This window comes from Caloenas nicobarica, chromosome 8, assembly GCF_036013445.1.
Source record: "Caloenas nicobarica isolate bCalNic1 chromosome 8, bCalNic1.hap1, whole genome shotgun sequence".
NCBI classification, from domain to species: Eukaryota; Metazoa; Chordata; class Aves; order Columbiformes; family Columbidae; genus Caloenas; species Caloenas nicobarica.
In genome coordinates, this window is record NC_088252.1 from 27,497,524 (window position 1) to 27,514,099 (window position 16,576).

The window sequence follows — 16,576 nt, forward strand, 5'->3', positions numbered from 1 at the left end:
TACAAGCAGCAGCTTTACAACCCCCCCTTTAGCACAGGGGTACCAACCGATCCATTTTTAGGATAAAAATCTGCATGCTAAAATGTTAGAACAAAACTCTTCTTGGTCCTCCGAGGAAACGAACATGACATTATCAGGGAAATGCAGGGAAAAACCCACTCTAGAGTGAATTCCTATTATTTTGGAACTCTTATGTGACCGAGGAATTAAGGAGCACTGAGAAGGGGACCTGTTGCATTTTTATTCGGATGCAGAAGAGCACATCTTGCACTTCTAACAGCCTAATGCTCCGTTTTTAGTGGTAAGCGACTCATCCAGAAATGTCAATTTTCTCCGCATCCCACAGACGGCATCTTTGCCATTACACAATCAAACCACAATTTTCTCCTCCCTCAAAACATGGAACAGAAGGTTACAGCAATTTCACATTCTGATACCTCCGATGCACAGGGTATCAAATGCCTTACAGGGAATCGGAGTGAAAAATTCAAGTCACTCAAGTATTTATAACTTCCTGGTGATATAAAAGCGACAAAACATATGGTAAACAACCAGACTTTTCCACAAAACCCACCTAGAAAGACCCACTGATACAGCTGCACAGGCTTCATTTGCAATGTTCAATTTATAAGCTGGATCACGCGTGCTTAATAGAGAATTTATAGGCAGACTGATGATGAGCAGGTATGATAGCCCACCAGGTAATTACTGCTAATGAATGGAAGACGATTCCATCTACCAGCCCCTAATAAGCGTGGGGAGATGGCAATGGAACAGCTACAGCTGCCTCCTTGCAATTTTATTTATATTCTTATAAGCTGTTCTTCGGGAACACAATATTCACGGTATGCAAAACGCTATGGAGAACATGAGCTTTTCAGCAGGACCAGGCAAATCTGTACATTTTTGTGTTCGCACCAATAAACTAAAATGTTACAATCCACCTGGCTCTGCAGCGCTATTTCTGTCCCATTTACAAGAGGATTTGTAGCAAATCCCATCAGCTACAAACAATTTTCAGGATTTTTGGCCCGTACAGGGGGGGACCCACCGACAGCCCTCACGCCCCGATTTTGGCTCAAACTCCCATTTTCTGCTCCGAACCGTGCCGGGGTGAGAGGATGGGGGTACCCAGCAGCTCCCCAAAACAGCCGAGATCTTACATGAAAGATTCCCAAATGCGCAGCCACATAAATGTTGATAGAGATAACTCAAAATCATTAAAGCTCTTTCTTCCGATGCGGGAGCTCTGGGTAACATCCTCATCCGACCACTTTGATAACAGACTTAGCAGAAGTTTTTAACGGCGCTAATAACCCAGTTGTACATTTTCAAATTCCCCTCGCTGGGCAGCGCTTTCCGACTCGCTGTGTGCAGCTCCCATCCCTCTTCCCCCGTTTATTTTGTTCATTTTTTCAAATATAAATTTGATTAATTCGCCTTTAGCAAGATGCGCACCAAGAGTTTGCACCGATGCTCATCCCATAACAAAAAATAGGCGCCGAGTTATCAATGATGATTTAAGCCACTAGAAGCCAGAGGGCAATATCCGTGGATGGGGACGGGATTATTTGGCTATCGGTCGCCTCGAGCCCATCATCCCTTGCCATTCCCCTCGGGCTCTCCTGCAGGGAGCTGATTTATGGGCTGGTTTTATATTGCAACTCATTTTAATTGCAAAACGGACCGTAAAAGCACAGAACAAGGACTTGCAGGCTGAAGGGGTAAACAAGCTCTACTACAAACTTTCTTTGAAATTAAAAGTTTCTCTTTCAAACAGCGCCAAATACCATGAAGATGAATACACTAAGACAAACAGGTAACAGCCGTGTCCTTTAAATTCTTCCACAACAAAAGCGCGAGTTTATGGAGACAAACCTCCCTCTGAGTCATGGCCGGGATAAAAATAGACAGAAAGGGATTTTTCCCCCAGCTCTGACGTTTGACGTCCAGAACTCCAAGCTCGCTGGCACAGCCTGGCAGAAATCCCCTCCTTTTTTTGGGGGGGTCTACTTATACTATGCACACAACTCCCCAAAAACCAATAATCCTTCAGAGAGATTCAACCTCCTACCTTGTTGAGACCAGGGTTTTTTGGAAAAATGTGACCACTGTGTGGGGAAAACCCCAGGTCCATGCGAGCACAACCCGGCTCTTGCCTCAAGTTGGGCTTAGATTTTCAGTCTCTAAGAAGATGATTTTCTGAGTTTGACTCCCAACCTCGCTGTCACTCGAGAAAGAAAAAAAAAATAATAATCCTCTTGTGCTGCAGCAGCCTGTAGGTCGGGAAGCTGATAACACTTCACAGACACAACACGTTTTGCAATGGATATCGGTTACAAGCTCCAAAACCAAAATTATCAGCGATAAGAAACGCCATTCCTGCCCTCCCCAGGAGACTGCCAGGCTGCCAAACCAGCACTGAAAACAAGACGTGGAGTTTTACCCCTCGGTAGGGCGAGCACGGGGCTGGAAAAAGCTAAAAATAACAGGATAAGCAAGGGTGGATCCCAGCTGAGCCGTATTAGTCACGGAGCGAGGGAGCGCACGGGAGCGAGGGAGCGCACGGGCTGCTGCTGGTGGCGAAGCAGCACCATATAAGAGCAAGAGAGCGACTCTTGTCTCTTCGATCAGATTTTTTTCCCCCCTCTCCTGTTCTGCCTCAGGCTCTTTTCCTCCGAGCAGACTTGCTCTGGCAGCCTTCGGCTTCTCCTGACGATACGGTGTATTGTTTTCTGCCAGTCTTTAAACAGAACAAAGATCACGGGTGATTCATTTTAGGGTGTCTGCTGGAATTGGACCAATATTGACAGACAGACACCTGAGGGGCTTCTTATAGTTTGGGTTTTTTTGTTTTTTTACTTACACCATATTTGTGTCAAAATGAAGCCTTCGAGTTGAGTGACGATCGAGTCACTGATGGCAGAAGGGCCACCAGCCCCCTTTCCCCGTCTTCTCCCTGGGTGCTAATTGCAATTAAGAGCATCGCTCTGGTTCTTCTGCGCTCCACCCAGCACCAAAACAAGCAGGTCCGTGACATCCCCTTGCCAAGGGGACACAGGTGACACCGTCCGGTCCCTCAGCCCATGGTGGGTGCTGAGGGGACATCCCAGGGCCATCTCTACCCAAAGTCACATGTGACTTGGCCACCTGGACACCCCAGCACAGCAAAGCCACCACCCACAGCTGCTTCCCAGCGCCTCGAATGTGAAAACCCCTGGGAACGCTCAAAAAACCCAGGGCTGCATTTGCACACAGCGGCTCCTTGTTCCCGAGGCCAAAACGCAGAAAATTCCCATTTGTTCTCACAATAGGGGCTGTCTTCTGAGCTTCTCTGAGCATCATGGTCACCCCAAATAGCACTCAGCTCTCCGAGCCCGTTTCCCAGCAGAACTAATGCACACGCAACACATTCCCATGCTGCGTGCTATTCCAGTGTAACTTCCACGTTTAAATGGAATAATGATAATTAAGCGGCGGAATGAGGTTTTAGTACCTCAGCACTCATGAAGACAAACGAGAAGTCAAATATGACGAAGAAAAGAGAGCAGCGCTGCAACTAAAACCTCAGCCTCGGCCCCACTGCAGCTGGCCGGGGGAATCCGAGAACTCAGCCGTCCCGTGCCCTACCCCGGCCTCTGCATTTCATGGTATATCGGACTTAGGCGTTTAACGTCAGAGACTTTAAATCCACCATCGCACCCCTGCACGGCCGGGGTGGGCTGAGGCGGCTCTAGGAAATAAGCCCAACCTTTTGCAAACAAGCCCGGGGATGTTTTTGCAAAGCTTTGGGAGCATCCAGGCAATCAGGTATTGGCACAACCACTTGATATGCCAACAAGCAGAAGCTGTTTCTGGGCCTCAGACTCCCTCTATAGAGGAATTACAGTTTATATTTTTGGATTTTCCTGAACTATCAGTGCGAAAGAAGCTGGGGGAAATAAAAAAAAAAATTACAGAAAGAAAACAGCCAGAGAAGGTTTTTGCTTTCTGCTGCACAGCTTCTCCTTCCACCATCTCCACTGGGAGCCCAGAGCAGAAGGATAATAAATGGCATTTTAAGATGAAAAAAAACATGAAAAGGATTTGTAAACTGGGTTTGTAAACCGGGAATCATGCTCACACCTTCAGCAGCATCTCCATGCCAAGGAGCATCTCTGCAGAGCGCAGCTCGCACACCTGCACAGCCTCCTGCGTCCCTCACCTCCTCCTCTCCATCAGTTCTTCATTAAGCACACGTAAAATATCTTTTGGCCCAAAGAACAACTGCTCGAGGTCAGAGGAAGCTGCCTGGTCTGTGGTCGGCTGCTCCAGACGAGTTGCCTTTGGGTCGCCGTTTGCTCAGATCCACCGATGCACCGACCCGGAGAGAGCAAAGCAAAGCTCTTCATAATAAACGCAATTATGGGGCATTTTGTTTGGCCACATTTCTGCACGTCACACACGCACAGCCGCAGCATGTCCAAGGCACCGGGATACTTCTGGTGGCCTTCACTGGGGAAAGTTTATTTTACCAGAAGCTGTTACTTCACCACAAATGTGCTATGTTCCATGTTGAGTAGTTTCCCTCCAAATACATGACTTTAACAAGTAAAAAAACCCTTTCATAAAGCTACGGTTACTACATCAAGCAAGCTGGGTCTGTCTCTGGGATGAAACACTGTCCCTTGGGGACAGAATCCTGGAATCACGGCAGGAACATCTGCAGGGTCAGGTCCGGACATCAAACCGCTCCAGCCTTGATTCCAGTTTTGTTCGGTCCAGTGCAAAATACGAAAACAAGAGTAATTAACAGGCACACCTTAAGTAGTGTGTTACATTCTACACACAACACCGGCGGCGAACTCCAGCCTTGTCAGCGCGTGGCTTCCTAAAAGCTCAGCTGGGATGGGAACGGCAAGGAAAATATGTATATTAATATGTATGTATGTATTAAATAGAGCAATATGGCCTATAGGGACAGTCGGTACTATGTGCAAAACGTGGGGAACCCTCATCCACATGTCTTATGGGCAGCCTGGCCTGGGATTTCTTGGGAAACGGGTATTGTTCATCCAGCCTTTGTGCAGGGAGGAGGACGGGATAAGCTCCTGAGCAACTTTTTTGTGCAATTTCAATATTATTAAGGCATGGAAATACTAGCCATTTGGCTCATTTGAGGATGTATTTTTAAAGACTTGCACGAGAAGGGGGGACGAGGCTGTACAGAGGTCTGGTTTGCAGCCCATGCCCTGATTTTCACCTGCTTTGCCCTTCCCAGCCGCAGACAACCGCGAAGGGTCCTGGATGTATTTTTTCAAGGCTCCGGGATGTTTCCCGCTGCTCCGGGAACTCCCAGCTCAGCTACAGAAGGAGCAAGCTGAGAGTCTCCTCCTAAGAAATGGCCTTTTCCATCGTCGCAACGCACAGCTAGATGTTGGCTTTATGGTTTTCAACCTGAGAAATAACAGATGAGAAAGCAGAAGAAAGAAAAGGCCAGCTAGATTGTGCCGTGATATAGGCTAAGCTGTTGGATATTATGTATTAATGCAAATGCACAGTATAGAGAATTCAGTAAGGAAAAACGATTCACAGACTATTTATTTTTTTCAATAGTAAGAACGGTTCATCATTAAACTCCTATAAGGCAAAGGAGACAGAGGATGACCACACGAGTCAGGTACAGGATTCTGCGATTTCCCCAAGTCCCTCTTTAATAAATTCAATATAGGAATTACATTAAATAAAAAGTTTAGATTACATTTTTAATAACTCACTAAAAGCATTTCAATTCTCTATGGACCGTACATACCAGCAGCTTTTGTATGCATAAAGAATTAAGCACTTTAATATAGTTCTCTTCTTTTTTTAGCGTTGCTATCTAAGAGACAATTAAATCTCTGCCTGGCACTTCCCTTTCCTCTCCAGCCCCTCCGAATCGCAGCTATTTCCTCCAGCCCAGCTGAACGCTCGGGTTTCATTTTAACAAAGCGCGGACGAGCTGAAATAAATGGCCTTAGCACAATGTTAAAGGAGATCTATAGATCACCGGGCAGGAAACCCAGACTGGCGATATAAATAAGATCCACCACTTCTGTGACGCAAATGACTCCAGCGGCGCGACAGGGAAAGACAAAGGGCCCCAAAATGATACAAGTACTTGAAAAAGCTGGAAACCCTTGAAGAGAAGAGCGATTATGTAGCACCTCACGTCTGAGGCAACAACTGCGGAAAATTGCAAGAGGGAAACTCGTTTTCCACCGAATCCATCAGCGCTTTGCTTACCGAAGCAGGACTGATTTCGGATCCAGGTTGGAAGAAACATTTTTGAATCTTTTTAGTTATAGCTAAGGAAGCTTCTCATGCAAAAGCGGAATTATTTGAAGATTTCACAGCCAAAAAAGAGCAAATCTCGGTGCTGGAGGAGCCCTCAGCCTGCGATGCCGGGCTGGGGATGCCTCTCTGGGCACAGGAATTCATGGTCCAAGGTGAGCGGCCTTGGAAAACGCTAAACTAATCAGACGATGGGATTGAACAGCTACTCGTTTTAGAAAATAAATACCCACACGGAGTCACTGGGACACCCTCACAACAGGCTCTCCCCTCAAAAAACATCACCAAAGTCCATTTTTCCCACCAAATATGAAGTGGCGCTCCCTGCAAACCTCCTTGGGGCTGCACCACTGCATCCTGGCCATGCCTAAGTGCAGTTATTTGCACAGCTAAGTGTATAAGCTTACTTGTGAAAACAGTTACCAAAGAGAAGCCTCCTGCCACAAGAAAGGAAACGTGTTATTTCAGTAGGGGAAGTCGTAGGGCCTCCAAACACAAACTGGTTTGGAGTTCAGAAAGTTTATTTCACCTTCTCAAAGGAAGTTTGGCCAAAATATTGGTAAATGGCTTATTTCACATAGAAACGTTTGCAAACGAGATCACACAGCGCAGGGAAGCTCACCTGGGCTTTCTATTTATCCTTTGTTTTGTTAAGATAGAAGAGTAACTCTCAAGCATCCCTTGCAAACCCGCTCTTGGGGTTTTGCGTGTTTGTGCACAAATACCGAGCTCCGGTGCACACAAGATTCATGCAGCATCTCCGCTCTGGAACAACTCATGTAAAGGCTACACGAACATCAAGGAGTTATTTAAGGGACGCCAGTACACTCCAGAAAATCTCTCTCTAGATGCCGTTCACAATACCAGTTATGTCAGGAGCATCACTTGGCTCAGATGCTCCACGTTGACCTCTGCAGGAGATGGGGATCCGGCTTCACCCCAATGACGTGGATTTTACTGATTTTTTTGCTGTTAGGAGCAGGAGAAATGATGCCCAGAATGCAGTCAGAACCCAGTTCTCTCTTTTCAGTTTCTACAGAAACTTTACAAAAATAACCGAGTATTGCACTTGATGTTCCAACCAGCAGCCGGTTAAATGCAAAACCGCCTTAAATCCAGGCGGAGAGAAATAAGGAAATAAATCGCAACAGCTCTTGCTCTCCGTATCACTGCTACGCCACTTCTGCTGTTAATATAAACACACACAGTAAGGTTTTGGGGATAATTGGAGGATTATTTAAAATACTTGCCCCTGACAGCCCCAGGACCACCTGCCTGCCCGTCGGGACGGGGGGGCTGCTCCGAGCTCAGCAAACCCCCGCTTGCCATTCCGGCTCCTCCGGCAACCCCTGCCTGGTTAGACTTCAACCCTATCGCTTTCTGCTCGCTACGTTTATTTTATTACCTTTCCTGAGCGCCCGCGAGAGTCTGAGGGCCTGGCGAGTTTAATCCTTGCTCCTGAAAGGCTTTGTCAGCAGCAGCTCTGGCAGCCGCTGCTGGGATGGAGCTCTTGGGTTTCCCTCGGTACATCTGCAATGTGGTTTGAGTTGCAGCTTCTCTTCACGTGCTTTTTAAACACCCTCTGCCTGTAATTCCTCCGCATACAGCATTATTTTCCATAGCACCAGGTGTTACAGACACCCCAGACTAATCCAGTGCCAGCAACCGCTGTCCTTCAGTAGGAAAAATAACAGGTTTTACCCAGCACAGGGCAATTCTGAGAATTATAAACCCACTACCTTGCATTTATCACACCCAATATGCAAGAAACAGATGCATAAGTACATCATTATTATCCTGTCAAACAAGCGTTCCTGCTGCCCGCTGCAATTTCAACCTAAGACAGCTACTTATGTCTAAGTGGAATTTGAAATTATTAGCGAAGGCGCAGCAGGGGAGGGGTACGCGACTCTAGACTGCAGAATCCCTTAGTTTTAAGATTACGCCAACAAAATTATGTTCTGAGACAATAAAGGTCCTGACTTGCGTAAAGGCTCATGTCTCTCTTTGGAAATCCTTAGCATTTGCTACTTAACTGCACCCAAGACCAAAAATACTCCTTTAAAATAAACTCATTGGCCTTGTATAGCCGGCAAGTACGTTCAAGGGGGATTTAGTGTTGCCTGCAATGCAATTAGCGTTAGGACGACCTGACTTCCTCGGCTGGTTTTAACAATTTCCACATCCCATCCGAACCGCGGACTTACCAGTCGGCTGGGAAGCGCTGCCAGCTCGACGGGGTCCATCACCCGCAGGAGTTCACATGGTAGGGACACTCGGAGAATCATTCATCGAGAAAAGAACCCGTACGCTGTCACCCCGCGTATTTAGCACTTTCTTTAATGAAAGGCTTTGCAGCAGCAACGGAGATCAGGTTTTTGCTCACGATTATTAATCGCGTGCATTTTGCCCGGCCCAGTTTCAGAAGCAGCAAACACCCGTCTTTCCAATCTACGTAATTACCAACGCTCTTCAAGCAACAAGCACTTTAGAGCACCTAGAGATGTTTTTTTAGCTTAATGACATCGCACACTTTGGCAGGATCATTAATATCTTGCCAGCCTCATCTAACCTTTGAGCTGGGTGGAAAGCGGCCAAAGTACAGGGCTGCTTTGATTTCCCCGCGGCAGAACACGCAGTGATGCATCACCCACTGTGATGGAATCATAGAACCGTTTTGGTTGAAAAAAGACCCTCCAGATCATCAAGTCCAACCGTTAACCCAGCCCTGGCACTAACCCATGTCCCTGAGAGGCTCGTCTCCATGTTTTGAACACCTCCCGGGACGGTGACACATCCCGCAGATCCCACACCCAGGGACGCCGGGGGGGACACCGGCACAAAGCAAACACAAACCCCTGGTTTGATGGAAATCACGGGATTTTCCACTGCTAAAAGGTTTGGTTTTCACGTCGGTTGAGCCCCAAAACAAATGAACTGCCCCAAAGAACCTCTCTCAACATGACTTTGACTTTCTTCAGTTGCCTTATGAAGAGTTAAACGATCCAACTGAGCCGGTAAAAGAGCCGTCAGGTGGAGAGAGGTGATCATGCTGGGACTTTATGCTGTAGGAATGACAGAAATGCAATTTCCTGCAATCCAGGAGTTTGATTTTGGAAATTATTGTGTCAGAAGTTAATGCACCGACAGTTCTTGTCTGGGGAAAATTGCTCTCAGGCATTAAACCCCTGGCTGCTATTTCCCACTCCCAACACTCACAGCCAACATTGAACATCACCTAGGGATGAAGAACCTCGCACTTTCATCCCGTGCTGTAATATACACTTCAAATTCGTCTCAAATTTTCAGCAGCCGTGAGAGGAGACACCAATAAAGCCCCAGGCAGAAGAAACAGATGTTTATTTGGTCCGTGCTAACTTCCATCCTACTAACTTTTGGCATCTCCTGCTAGCTCTTAAAGGCTTTCGCAGAGGTTTCCAACCTGTACTGCCAAAGGTACCAGATCATGGGCATCTGTCTGTCTCAACAGTGTGTGTAGGAACATTTTAGTGATGAAAAGGGAAAATACAAACTCCAGCACACTCTTACTTGCACAGGAGCCTTTTGCAGAAGTACTGGAGGCTGCAGGGATGAGCTTTTATCACCACTGCCTGCAATAAACCCGCTTTGTGGATAGCAAAATTCATGCAGCACTGCCATCCATCCACAGACTGTCACAAGCCCCCAAGTCTCGTTACAGGGGTAAGTCGTCTGGCTGAGCCATTTCCTCTCCTGCAAGTGTTTTTTTAATTGACTATGGAATTCGCAGATATTCTTTTCAGCAAACACAGCCTATTGATTGTAATTACCATCCTTGGAGATGCAATGGAAAGAATATTAAAACCATTAGCGCTGATTTGGATTTTATTAGAGCCATTAGCGAAACGGCAAGCAGAGCGCCGCTGCTTCCCGAGCACCTCGACAGCTTCTAAGCGCCATAAATCATCTCATGGCACATTCGTTACCGCCTCGGATACAGCCAGGATTTGAGCAAAGGGAAGAAAACGGGGGCGGCAGGTTTCCTGCAGCTGGGTGATGAGATTGGTCCGAGCAGCTTTTTGATGAGCCTTCTGAGCATCGACTGCCTTCAGAAAAGATGTCATTTCTTCTCTTCGGTGGATGTCCAGCAGGCTCGAGAGCTGTCTAACACGATCCTTTGGGCTTGCACGTGTCAGAGAGGGCTTGCAGGCAGCTAGAGCCACCCCAAAAGACAGAAACCCCCGGGAAGCTGGAACGTGCTGATACCCACACAGTGCGAGTACCCACCTGGCTCAAAGGCAAGAAACAGTCAGCCCATTGCAGCGCCTGAAATCAGTGATTCCAAGTATGTTTTTTAAGTGTCTCAGTCCCATCTCTCGGCAGATTTGGCCACAGCGTGAGGCCCTATAAAGCGACACAGCAGCTGAGTGAAGTCCAAGGGAGCAGGAACATCATGGAGTAAGTTCAGGCCCGGCAGCGCAACCAAACTGCAGCTCCAGAAACAGCCAGAGAATCATTTTGGTTGGAAGAGACCCTTAAGATCGAGTCCAACCATAACCTAACTCTAGCACTAAACTATGTCTCCAAGAACCTCATTTCATCCTCGCTTCTGGGGAAGGAAGGAAGGAAGGAAACATCCATTTCTAGACATCATCTCCCCACGTGAACCCTGCCAGAGCCACCAGACCCACGTGGCGTTAGGGACGCGGGTGGCCTTACAGCACGCCCACATCTTGAGAACGACCTGCCCATGGGCACAGCATGGCCAGGACGGACCCACAGCCTGGCACCATCCAACCTGGCTGCTCCTGCCTCACCGGCATCATCTAACGGGGCTGCCGAGGCCGAGCAGAAGTCACCGGCCTCCTCCTGAACGCTCCCGGTAGGAGCTTCTCAGCCACCATCCCCCTGTTTGTGACCTGAGGAACCAGCCTCGGTCCTCACAGCTTCTTTGTGTTGTGGAATTGCACCGGGGAGCTAAACAACAGCCATTCCCACATCACTACTATTCACTTTCTCCAACCCTCCCAGAGTTGGAGCAGATCTCTGCATATACAGATGTGACTGAAGGTCCCTCTTCAGCAGAAACGTTTTATTTAGTCCAGCTGCAGCCCTCCCGACCCCTCCTTGCATTTCCTCGCCTAGAAAACCTCCTAAAACTTAAAGCTGAGGCCAGATGGAGCCGTGATGGGACATTCCCGCCCCAGCGAGGCGGCCTCTGCCCTGCCTCCTCCTGGAGCACGATAAAAAGCGAGTAAATATAGGTACTGAGAGCAGAAAAAATTCCCTATTCGTGTAATTTCACAGGAGTCACTCAGGATTTTTTTTATGTTCCGTAAAAGAACATCTACGCTGGATTCCTGTTAACAGAAACCAGCCCAATAAACACCTCCACCCAAAGCAACGTTTTCCACTGTCACAGCACATCCCTGGTGACGAGATCACTTCAGATTACACTAGCCAAGGCCTATAATACTGAAATCTCCCTTTTTCTAATATAGCCTGCTAGAAGTTGGAGCAAGCTAGTCCATCTTCTCTGTAGTTGCCTCCTGGCTGGTTCCACTTCATGATTTTCATGTTTACAAACAGTTGGGCTTCCAGCAGGGCAAGGCAAGGTTTTGTTATAAATAGCAAGATACCGAACTGCAGGAAAATGTCAGGGGCAGGAAAAAAAAAAGAAAAAGAAAAAGAAACATTTTCTCTTCAATCTGTTTTTAGTCGTCCTTGAATATACAAGTCCCTGTAGCTTTTGGGTGCTACAGACACAGCCCAAACCGTGCGAGAGGGGAGAGCGGTGCCACGGGGACCATCGCACATGAAAAGCCTCTTTCCAGCCGGGTCTGGAATTCCTCCTGCTCCTCCTCCTGCGTGCCAGGAGAAGGGGAATTCGGGCCTTGCAGGAGCGAAGATAAAGCTGGGAAAGCCAACTGAAAGGCCGCCCTGTTCCGGTGCCTCCAGGAGCACTGGTTGGGTGAAGGGTTGAGGAAAGTCTCTCCAGGGCCATGTACAAGGAAAAACTCATCTCTGGAAAACTCCGGTTGCTTGCGAGAGAAGAGGATGGGCGGCTCAGCCCTCGCGTCCCCACGGGAGATGCTCCTCGATGCCCAGACCTGCGCGTCCGTGGCGGTTCAGAGCGGCTCCACGTGCTGGCGAGGAGCACTCGGGCTGCAGGACACAACCCGCAGACCCCGACTCTCGGCAGGACAAGTCGGGACGTGAGGCAGACGTGAGTGACGAACGGCAGGAGGGAGGAGGAAAATCCTCACAGAGGTGAACAGGCAAAATTCCTTCTGTGACACCTCACCTGGTTAAGCACATACCCAGAGGCAAAGACTTTCCAGTACTGCGGATGCTGCCAGCAGCCCGGGGTGGAAGGAGTTTATCAGATAATGCTGTAGAAATAAGCTCCCAAACCACAAAATGAGCTGCCTTTTTTTTTTTTTTTTAAAGCCAGGTTTCTGTACAAATGACTGTAATTAAGGATGTTACCTGTCAGTTCCTCAGGGCACTGAGGCCACAATGTTCAGGCTTTGGAAAAAAAGCGTCCCGCACGGCAGCTGTCGCACTCCTCATCAGCCTATTTATCACATCCAGCACCCACCCAGGTTTCTCACCGATTAGTTGGAATTCAACGATTTAGGGGGAAATCCCCACCTCCCTGAGCGAGATGACTTCACAGGAAGTAAGGGGATGGGATGCCTCAAAAGAAAAAAAACCATAAAAAGGATGAAGTGCGCCAGCAGCGAGGCTGTAGGGCGTGGGTGGTGAGGCACACATTTCTCATCACGTGTGTCATCATATCCAAGGGCTCCTGCAGCGGTTTCAGGAGATTTTTGTAGATTCCTTTCAATTCATACATTATGGAAGAGCCTCCACCGGCGCGGTGCCACGGGCACGTGTGCAGCGCTTGTTCATGTCACCATCACTGCGGTTTGCAGCTCAGAAGTTACACAGGATTTCTAAAACACTCTGTAGATAACGTGAGCACTTAACAATTTACAGCTTTTTCTGTAAAAACGCGCCTGGGGGCTTCATCTCCGCTGACAGCGGGTTCTCATCATCCCTTACACAAGGAGATCCTTACACCAGCATCCACTTACACTTACATCCCTTACACCAGCAGCCTGCCCCCAGCCAGCAGAAAGGCTGCTCTTCCTCAGCCTCTCCAAGGGAAAACCACCTCCGAGGACGGCCCGGGGCTGGCGGAGCCACCTCGCTCCCCAGCACAGCAACCAGCGGAGCACCCGCCCCGCGAAGATGCTCCGGGAAAGTTCCCTCCTCCGCTGTCCCGCTTCCCCGGAGCCATCGGGCTGTGGGGCACCCACCCCTCCGCACCGCCCCAGCGCCGCCGGGGGAGAACGTCCCCCCGCGTGGAGTCACCGCCCCGGGCCGAGCCGCGCCCGCCGCCCGCTCCGACTCACCGAGGCGGGGTTCGCCCGCTGGCCCCGCTCCTGCTCCCGGCACTGCAGCCCGGCCAGGTGCCTCTCCAGGGCCGCCCAGTCCATGGCCGGCGGCTGCGGTTCCCGCGGGGGCTGCGCCGCTCCGCTCCGCCGCGCCCGCCGCCCGCCCGGTCCCGCCGCCCCGCCGCGCCGCCGCTCCTGCGGGGGCAGCGGGGGCCGCTGCTGCTGGGGCGGCCGCGGGCGGGCGGCGGCGGGGCGGCGGGGAGCGGCGGCGGCGGGGGAGCCGCTCCGGCGGGCATCGGGGCAGCGCGGGGGCTCCCGGCGAGCCGGCGGGGAGGGCAGGTAGCCCCCGTCCTCCTCCTCCTCCTCCTCCGAGTCCTCCAGCGCCGCCAGGTCCAGGCTGCTGGGGGACGGCGAGGACTTGCCCTCCGAGCACGGCGTGGCTTTGCTGGAGTTGGACTCCGAGCTGGAGCGGCTGCTGCCGGCGTCGCTCCCTAAATCCATCCCATCCTCCCGGGAGTCCTGCCGGAGAGAAGCGAGAAGGCGCCGCGTCAGAAAAAAAAAAAAAAAAAAACAAACAACACCGGGACCGGCCCTGCCCGCCGGGCACGGGAACCGCCGGCCCGGGGCCGCCCCCCCCGCGCACCGGAGCCGGCGCTGCCGCCGCGGGGCGGCCCCGAGCGGGCGGGAGGCGGCGGCGGCCCCGGGGCGGGGCGGGGCGGGGGCGGCGCTCCCCGGGGCGGCGGCGGCGGGAGCCGGGCCGAGGGAGCCGCCGCGGCACCTCCCGGCGCCTCCGGCTGCGGTGCCCCGGGCTGCGTACAGCCAGAGCCCGGGCAAGGCCGGGCCTGCGGGAAACGCTGTTTTGCCGGATAAACACGGCTCTTAGGGGGGAAATAATCCTTTTGGGGAGGGGGTGGCACATGGCGCCACGGCTTTTGCATCAGGCTTAGGATGTCCGGGTTTGCGAGGAGGCTTCGTTGTTAATTACAAAGCGGGTGGCATCCTCCAACGCGCACCCCAAGGGACACAGGCTCCTGCTACAAATCACCGCTCTCACACTCTCATTTACTTTTTTTTTTTTTTTTGGTAGTAATTTAAAGTAACTAGGTAAGAGTAGCCTATAAATAACTCTGCTAAAAAAACCTAGTCTAGTTTAAATATTCTGGGTCACTGAAGCCAAGTTTAACATGCAGATGTTCCCACTCCCAAATTCATTTAAAGAAGACCTTTTAAGGTCGCGTGGCCGAAATGAGGAGCATTAATCACACAGAAAAGCACCTCCAATGTGGTATTTAGGAGATACTGCAGCATCCAGCCAGCCTCTGGGCTTTGGGTGGTACATCCCTATAGACCCAACCCAGCAGATACAGCAGGGAAGAATACAGGGGATGGTAAACTTCAGAGGGAGAGCCAGCACCTAGTTCTAATTATAATTATTCAAACGTTTAATTGCAAATTCAAACGTTTAATTGCACTTTATTTTTTGGCAGAAATAGGGAAAGCCACGTACGTCCAGCCTGGGTTTGTCAGTTCTTCCAAATGGGGTAAAGGGAAGAGGGGAAAGAGGAAAACATCTGCAGCCCAGTAACCCCTGGGATTTTTGAACTCGTTGCTATGCAGCTGGTCACCCCGCGGGGTTCCAGACCTGTGAGGATGCGCCTGCTCCGCCAGCTTACGATTCTTATTCAACATCCATCTCTTTGGCAGCAGAGACCAAGTGCCACAGAGGGTCAGGATCTCAGTCCCAGAAACTCGCGCACTTGGCAGGAGCAAGAGTTAAACCTCCATCCTGGAAATGGATTGTATTGGCAAAAGATTCTACCAGTTAGGCACCTGTAAAGTTAGGAAGGGGGTGGCATTTGACATACTTTTCAGCTGCCTCTTGGCTCCAGCCTGGCAGCCGCGGAAATCTTTATTTCTAGGATCTCATGACTGATTAGGAAGATTTCTTCGATGTGGCGAGTGCATTGATAACATCGATGGAAGATGAGAGAGCTCCCCTCCCACGTATCATATGGAATTTCCCAGAGCACCCGTCCGCAATGCCCAGGGGGGCACGATGCGGGTGCAGCCACCTCCCGTTGTGAATTTGCCCGTTCCAGGTGGAATGTGGCTGTTTCAGCTGCTGTGACCGTCATTCAACCCAAACCAATTGACTCCCCAGCACTGATTTTCTGTCCTGCCAGACCTTGCCAACGCCTCCCTGCCTCCAAACCTCTCATAAGGTTAACAAGAATACACGTCTTTGATGATTTTCTCACTTTTTTTACTCTTTTTTTTTTTTCATTGCAGACAGATGCAATAATTTTTAATCTTGTAGTAAGCCTTCTCAATTTCTAATTACATGTGGGGAATGTATTTCCGCTCGACCCTTCACAAGAAGAACCCAGGTATTGATATTCAAAACACATATGTAATTTCTCTTTTACAAGCCTACATCAAATAGGTTGCTTCTTCAACGCAATGAAAAACTTGAGTTTGAATTTTAAAGGGTGGAGAGCGCGAACACAAGCCCTCGCGGATGAAAGAACGTGCTTTACAGTTGTTTCATTCAGCACAACGGAGGTTTTAATACAAACGAGACTTGTTGAGTTTATTCTGAAACAGAACTAGATCATAAAAATAAGATGTTGCTTTCATTGGATGAATGCAGGGCTGGTTTAAAAGCCAGTTTACTTCTTATCGTAAGGTATTAAATTTATTTCATTTTACTGTGTCCTGTGGGTACCTTCGGTTGAAACTGGACCATGCTCCTCATAGTGAATACATTTGTGTCTCTTACCTCGGCAACCTGGAGCTCACTGAGAGCCCCACATTAGACCCTTAATTGGCCCAAGGCAACTACATTTACCTGAAAAGTCTAGCTGGGGTTTCTGGGGGGTTTA

The 16,576-nt window shown here is 49.7% G+C and overlaps 1 protein-coding gene across 2 annotated transcripts in view; it reads right to left on the bottom strand.

The window, feature by feature from the left end:
* The window catches only part of SCHIP1 (schwannomin interacting protein 1), a 34,649-nt gene extending 20,324 nt beyond the window's left edge, over window positions 1–14,325 (bottom strand). Inside the window, exon 1 of one of the 2 annotated variants that reach the window (XM_065639731.1) lies at window positions 13,713–14,325. In XM_065639731.1, the coding sequence (XP_065495803.1) occupies window positions 13,713–14,195 (483 nt within the window). In that variant the 5' untranslated portion in view covers window positions 14,196–14,325. Of the gene's footprint in view, window positions 1–2,074; window positions 2,390–13,712 lie in introns of those variants that run through there. The other variant, XM_065639729.1, reaches the window with a different exon arrangement.
* Between the last annotated feature and the right edge of the window lie 2,251 nt (window positions 14,326–16,576).